Below are 7,592 nucleotides of genomic sequence, written 5' to 3'. Positions count from 1 at the left end.
TGCTCCCACATACGTGCCTCACGTCAGCTTTTGACAGTCGCAGATATTCGGTCCTTTTGCACCTGCTGATTGTGGGGTCTTCCCCGGCCTTTCACCTCGTCGCTTTAGCAGCGTAATCTCAGCTGTCTCCAACACTGTGTGGATGACAAGCGCCGTACACCTGCTGCAGAAAAACACGAATGCTAACCCATCCTACCAAGGCCAGAAGATTATCCACACAATGTGAAATAAAAATAATGTCCTTAAGACTTAAATCATAAAGAGCTCATCATCTTGGAAATCAAAATATATTCATCCAAGTAGCTGCTACCTTGCACCTCGGGTTGTTGTTGTAGGATGCCACCTTCAGCCACCACAATTATCACATTATCCACTCTACTCAGAGGACTAATATCACAGAGGCGTCAGAAAAAACGGCCCATGCAGGCCGACATCAGCGTGCAGAGCTGAAGCTGTGTCATGAGGCGTCACTGGAGGGGCGGCGGCGGGGGGGCGAGCACAGACTGGGTTCAGTGTTTGCTGCTGGACGGGTGACAGTCGGGGTCAGAGGTTCACTTTCCCCTCGGCTCGGTCTGCCCCTCGCTTTCTCTCGGGGGCTGAAAGAAAGGGTTTGACGAGGAAGACGCGGTAGCACCGAGGCATCTGGCAGCAGCAGCAGACCTTCCCTCCACATCCTGAGGGCCAGCAGAGCCGCTCTGTGGCGGCCGGGACAGGGGAACAAGGTGCACACTGTAATCTAAGCGCAGACCGAAGGGAGGGCGGTTCAGGTTACCCCTTCGGTGAGAGCGCGGCCACAGAGAACCTCACTGTGGAGACGAGAGGCGTGGAGGAGGGGAGCCACGGCGCAATTAGAAGCTTCACACACAACAAAGGGTTTTTAATCGGTAACAGTGGAGCATCATCTGCAAAATCTCCAGACTCGATCTGGTAAATGTTTCTCGCTATGCGCCTCGGCCGCCATTCAGTGCTGTCTAACCGACATCAGTTTGTCTAAACACACATTAGCTCATCTGACATGGTGACTCTGGCCTCAACATACATTTAGACGCACATGCGATACATTTTTAGCTAAGTGCAGTCGCGGTGGGAGGACTAAAGCCATCACCGCAACGATCCTTTCTAAATGGAAGTGATTTGTGAAAGTAGAACATGTCTCTGGAGAGGAGGAGCAGGGGGGTCACAGTAAGTGGTGCAGGAGTTAGGCTGAAATTACAAAGACGTTCTCTGGGTGAGGACGATGTAAAAATTGTTTCCAGACCATACATTGTATGAGTCTTTCAACAAAACCGTCGGCTCACAAGCTGCAGTGAGTAGATTCACATTACTGTATTTATGGTCAATGTTTGGAATAAAATGAATGAATGAAAATTATTACATCACTGCCTTTGGCACATGAAAATATTAACACACTTTTAATAAGGGGAGTTTCCATGAGCTGCTTACCTGGTACTCCTGCCAGCTGTTCATTTAAGCATATGCAGCAGCATTTTTTTTCCATATTAAATGTGATGTTTTCCTGACCCAAAATAAATATTATTTTCTCTTTTTAAGAGGCTGCTGCTGCTGTCTGCATGTTGGAAGTTTGTATCAGCTGTTTTCTTATTGCTGTCATTTGCTCATGAAACAGTTTCTTTCAGGATATACCTGCTTAACTAACAAAATCATCCCCTTTGTGGGAGTCCCATGAAGAATATGTTACTTTAACAATGAATAAACCTGATACAAGCTATATACTAGAATGCATTATGCAATACAGAGGTAAGGAAGTGCAAAAAATTAAGCTCACAATTACCCTAAATTAAAGTGTGTCTGAATTGATAATCTATAAACACTAATTCTGCCATGGAAAGACACGGGACTAGAGAGGTTAAATAGAAAGAATAAGAACCGTTGCCTATCTCATGGCAACCTCCAAATCTTAACGCGATTAAAAATAATTTAAAAATCAAAATGTATTTTTTATGATCAGCTTATCGCCATTAAGAAGTCTTAATCCAAACAAACCGAAATGACAAGCAAGAATGCAATGATTGAAACAAAATAAAGAAACATCTCCCCCAAAAACATCCTTTCAGAATTGGATTTGTTGTTGTGCAGGCTTATAAGTTTGGACTCTACAAGAAGCATTAACGTGTGTTTGTCTCAGCAGTTTATTCAGTTTAAACCAAACAACCCCCTGCTGACAATACCTGCCATCCACAAGCAGACACTTCCCAGTTAGGCAGGATTTCCACCCAAAACTCCATCCACTTAGCTGTTAAGAAATAGATAGGATTACAGCTGCAATGATTTGGCCTGTGAGTGGAGAGGAATTAGAGACTGCGTCTAAGCTGGATTTAAAGTCAACTGACCGGCCATCCCCACTGGCGCGCCACTCCATCGACTCCCGCAAGCCGAAGAGAGCAGCGCTATTGTGCAGGACAGAAGGAATTCATGCCTGCGCATCGAAGGTCAGGCCATGGAAATTACACTCAAAGGTTTTCCTCTGAAGGTGGTGAATATCCCATGGAGGAATAATAACCTCAGTACTCTGCATACAGACCCTCCTCTGTCTGAACAAGGGGAAACCATCATTGGAGTCTACCTTTTAGTTTTGGGTAAGTCGTGCAGAGAAAAACAGTTGCAGTGTTTCATCTTGTGCGGAGTTTGTGTATTAGTGCGAGATTAATGCTCATTGAAGTGTATTTTAGGAAAAAAATTAAAAACCGCTTGAAATGTGTTCCTCTTCTATGTTCAGTGACAGAATAACAGTCCGGTTAGAATTGGTTATACTGCGTGCGCACATTTGTGTGCACGTGTGTGTAAAAAAAAAAAAAAAAGATGGAGAGAGATTCACCAAGACTTTTATCACTTTTATGTCAGCACACAGCTCAGGGATTGAGCTCTCTGACCTCTCCCAGGCCTCAGCCCCACTGACCAGGACCGGGTCAGGACGTGGGCGCTACATGTAACACGTCTACTACACTTTGCTATTTTTAACTGTATTCTAATCTGCTCTGGTCTCCCAGTGTTCTATTTTACGCTGCTCCACAGTGCAAATGTGACAGTATGCCAACGCGACTGTCGTCTACATGGCAACACTTCGCTCTCTTGTCATGTGTACAAAGTTTTTTACAGTAGTTTTGATCTACAGCTTTGTAGCCACTCATTGCAATCTATTAACAGCAACATGTCTGATTTATATATACATACTTCTTTAAAACTAAGTCATTTTGATGTCATATATTTTATACAGGCAAAACAAATCTACTATACTATACTATACTATACTATACTATACTGTAAACTGACAGCCTGCTAAATATAGAGGTGTTGTGCTGTCTGTCTCTCCCTGCAGGATGGCTGTCCTGGTTTGGAAACAGTCTAGTGATGTTTGTCCTGTACAGGCAGCGGGCGTCACTTCAGCCGACAGACTTCCTCACTTTGAATCTCGCCATTTCCGATGCCAGCATCTCTGTGTTCGGCTACTCCAGAGGAATCCTGGAAATATTCAATATCTTCAAGGATGACGGGTATCTGATCACCTGGATCTGGACCTGCCAGGTAAAAGTCGCACTCTTCTGTTTGTTTTGTTGCAGAAAATTGAGGTTAGAATGAAAGATAATTTGATTTTGGAAAAGTTTATTGAGTCGAACATCAAATGTGAAATTTAGAAGCAATCTGTCAATTTTTTACAATCTTTACAAGTCAAGGATTGTCGGGTTAAGACGAACTGAAATTGATGACTGTGCAGAATCCACGTGTTTATACATGTGCTCTCCTTGACCAATCCCAATTAAAGATGTACATTAAAAGAATCAGTGGAAGCCGTTGGGCATGTTCGTGAGTCTGTGTTTATGTGGAAGGGATTAAGCTCGTAGCCATGTGGGCTGGAGGTTAAATCTCTAATAAGATTACTATTGTGGAGGAAATACTTTAGTACCAGTATGACACATGTCAACAACCAAACACAGAATAAAAGAATAGTAGCATGCTGTATATTTTTCTGATTTTTTCAAATAAGTTTGCATTTGTTTAAGAATTAGAAAACCTCATTTGCATTAAATTTCAGGTGAGTTGTCCTGTCTTGTTTCGACTTTTAATGAAACAGATGTAATAGTCTCACACGGGAATCATCCAGGATATTTTTCTTGCTCAAGGCTGTGGAAAAAAAAAATCTGATATTTGTGTTGCGATCAGTGAGTTCGTTGAGGAATCCTACAAAAACAAAGACGTGTACTCACTACACTTTCCGTCTACCTGTAAAGCCCCTAACTACATGTGGAGAGAACGCTTTAATTCAGGGTCTGCTGCCCTTAATCGTCAGTATAGCCTCTAGAATGATCTCATCCCTCAGGCATCCGATCTCAGGTGAAGGGGAAACATTGGGATAGAAGCATGGCCTTCTTATTTCATCCTCCCCGGGGAGAGGTGGGCTGAGAGACACACACACATCGGAAGAAAACAAGGGAAGTGAGTCGCAGAAGGAGAGGGAAGAAACAGAGAGGTGAAAGAGACAAGCATGTGAGAAGCATTAGGAGATTACTGAATGGAGCATGACAGGACATGAACAGTTGCAAGTCTGGCCAGATCCTCCTGTTTTTGCACCCAATAGATCAGGACATCTCGAAATATGATGGACCCCATGCGACGCTTTGACACTGCACAGGTCAATGCAGGGAAAACGGTGGATAAACGGCTTTCATGTGATGTCCGGTTCTCGTTCTATCCCCCATAATTTACATCTTTTTCTTAAAACGCACAAAGACGTCCACTAGCCTGCGATGTAAAGATTCAATCTCTTTAAGATTCCCTATTTCCAATGCAAAAAATAAGGTAACTTGATTGTACACTGAATTAAAATTTCGCCTGTCAAAGCGGTGATTCATCTGTCAGTGTGAAGGTGAACCACCTTGATGACTGACAGTAATAGGATTAGAGGGAAGGAAGATCAGGAAAGTAATCAGTGAGAGACCTTAAGTGATCTGTGTCACCTGGAAGTGGCACAGCAGGGAAGCGGGTGTTGCACAGTTGGAACCAGACTGAAACGCAGTCGCACAAATCTCTCTAAGAAGGACTGTGATTAAAAGATGATCTTCTCAAACAATGGAGTAGTGGCTCCCTGTACTGGGCACTCATTCAGCTTTTGTCTCCGATGAAACAATGTAAAGTCTAGTGGCAGCTGCGATATAACTTTCCATTTCTAATTTCCCTTCACTGAGCCTTCAATTCAAAGGTTTGCAGCAAACATCAGAGGGAACAATGTGGGTCTGGAACATGTTGGCCAAATGGCAGGAGTTATTTTAGCTGTAGCATCTTTATCTGATCAAGTCCAGAGGAAAAAAAAAAAAACCAACAGTCAAAAATCTGGAACAATTAAAGAGGCACTCTCTGCCCCGAAGGACGCTCCGAGGTATTTTAAAGATGTGATGCCATGAATCGTCAATCCCTGCTCTCTGTCTCCTTCCAGGTAGACGGCTTCTTCACATTGCTCTTTGGCCTTGCGAGCATCAACACCTTAACGGTTATCAGCGTCACCAGATACATCAAGGGATGCCACCCCGGCAAAGGTCTGCGCGAACTTCTCACCTTAAATTCAAGAAAAGAAACATCAGAGAAGTCTGCAGAGTGGCCTCGGTGCCTTTATTGCATTCCAGTAGTCTTATCAGACAGAAAAATGTGTGTTTTTCTGCGCTAATGAAACCTTATGACCAACTTCAGCTGTGAAAATAACTACCGCTTGTCTGCAGCAATTGCGTGTACATTTCCCCAACATGTTATTAAGTTAATTTGAGGTGACATTTTCTATTTTAGGGAGTAATTCAAACCAAAGAGCGTCTTAATGATGTGGCAATTAGCGAGTGGGTCTGCTGTCAGACAGGGATGAGGCATTCCTCTCTGCTTGTAGTTATGCGTAACAGACAAGCTCTTTCAATCTGTGTGTGTGAATTTGACGTTGATGGCTGGAGGTGAACGTAAATGTGGCGTAGCAGTTTGTTTTTTGGATGCCAGAGCACTTTGCCAGTGAACTGATGCTGAACTGGCTACAGAAATAAAAAAAAATAAAAGCATATGTGTGTAATCTAGGTGCAAAATGAGTATAAATGAAGCATGTAAATAATGAGTGTTGCCCTGTGCAGGTCACAAAACGCTTATATAATATTTACATAGCACATTTCAGTGCAGCTCAGAAATAGAGATGTTGGATTGAAGATTTTCCCTTTTTTTTTCTCAGAGAGCAAACACTATGTGTACTTTGTCAACAGAGGTCCCTTTCTGTCACAGATTGCAAAGGCTGTTAATGTAAGAAAAGACCTCATTGTTCAACAAATGTCACAATTCTGACATTCATAACAAGTCAAGAATTCAGCATTTTAGAGCCTTGCACATTTTCTGTCCGGTGTTTGCCAGAGTCATGACATTTATCCTTTTTTTTTTTTCAAGGAGACACAGTCCCACAATCACTTTAATGATTTTCAATCTCACGTCTCTTCATCTGCCGTCTGTTCCTGCAGCTCAGTGCATCAGCAACAACACAATCGCCGTATCGCTGATCTGCATCTGGACAGGAGCCATGTTTTGGTCCGTTGCTCCGCTGCTGGGCTGGGGCAGCTACACAGGTCCGTCTGAGCGTCTGTCTAATGGAAAGAAGTGTTACTTCACAGTTTTAACACCCGACGCGCTTTGACCTCTGCTCCTCATGTTTCCCAGATCGAGGCTACGGCACCTGCGAGGTGGACTGGTCCAAAGCGAATTACTCCACCATTTACAAGTCCTACATCATCTCCATCCTCATCTTCTGCTTCTTCATCCCGGTGATGATCATGCTCTTCTCCTACATCTCCATAATCAACACGGTGAAAAACACCAACGCCATGTCAGCTGACGGTTTCCTCACCTCTCGTCAGAGGAAAGTGGAGCGAGACGTCACCCGAGTGAGTCAAAGTGAAATCCCCAACGTTTGGACGGTTTTGATCGGATGAGACTTGTTAAAGCTCAGCGCCGAAGTGCATTTCCAGCAATAAACTTCCTTTCTTGTTACTCAACTCCTGGCAATTGTTTCCCCATGTGTCTTCCTAGATTTCCATTGTAATCTGCACCGCTTTCATCCTGGCCTGGTCGCCATATGCAGTGGTGTCAATGTGGTCGGCCTGGGGCTTCCACGTGCCGAGCACCACCAGCATCATCACGCGCCTCTTCGCCAAGTCCGCCAGCTTCTACAACCCGCTCATCTACTTCGGCATGAGCTCCAAGTTCCGCAAGGACGTCTCTGTGCTGCTGCCGTGCACGAGGGAGCGCAAGGAGGTGGTGCGTCTGCAGCACTTCAAAACCATCAAACCCAAGGCTGAGGACCTGGAGCCGCCCGCCTCGCTGCCCATCCAGAAGCCAGAGGGGAAATACGCGGCAGGAGGGCCGCACCAGTCCCATCCCGACAGCGACTCGGGGGTCAACAGTCTCCCTGAGACTCCTCCAGCCGGAACGCAGCAGGTCTTCCACATCGACGTGCCCTCGCACATCGAAACGTCAGAGTACTGGTGTGACAGACTCTGAAGACTGTTTCCATGTCACTCAAACCCATACTTGAACTACAAGGCGAGATTGAGAGTATTTTT

The 7,592-nt window shown here is 44.5% G+C and overlaps 1 protein-coding gene across 1 annotated transcript in view; it reads left to right on the top strand.

Annotated features, from left to right (window-relative positions):
• The first annotated feature begins 2,367 nt into the window (after positions 1-2,367).
• The window catches only part of opn6a (opsin 6, group member a), a 15,941-nt gene continuing 10,716 nt past the window's right edge, over positions 2,368-7,592 (top strand). The window contains exons 1-6 of the mRNA XM_030105985.1: positions 2,368-2,597; positions 3,338-3,543; positions 5,450-5,549; positions 6,495-6,599; positions 6,691-6,914; positions 7,060-7,584. Of these exons, the coding sequence (XP_029961845.1) occupies positions 2,459-2,597; positions 3,338-3,543; positions 5,450-5,549; positions 6,495-6,599; positions 6,691-6,914; positions 7,060-7,530 (1,245 nt within the window). The 5' untranslated portion in view covers positions 2,368-2,458 and the 3' untranslated portion in view covers positions 7,531-7,584. The remainder of the gene's footprint in view (positions 2,598-3,337; positions 3,544-5,449; positions 5,550-6,494; positions 6,600-6,690; positions 6,915-7,059; positions 7,585-7,592) is intronic.

The sequence above is a fragment of the Salarias fasciatus genome, chromosome 13 (assembly GCF_902148845.1).
Source record: "Salarias fasciatus chromosome 13, fSalaFa1.1, whole genome shotgun sequence".
Lineage (NCBI taxonomy): Eukaryota > Metazoa > Chordata > Actinopteri > Blenniiformes > Blenniidae > Salarias > Salarias fasciatus.
The sequence above is the reverse complement of the archived record's forward strand: the minus strand, read 5'-3'. Positions and strand labels throughout refer to the sequence as shown.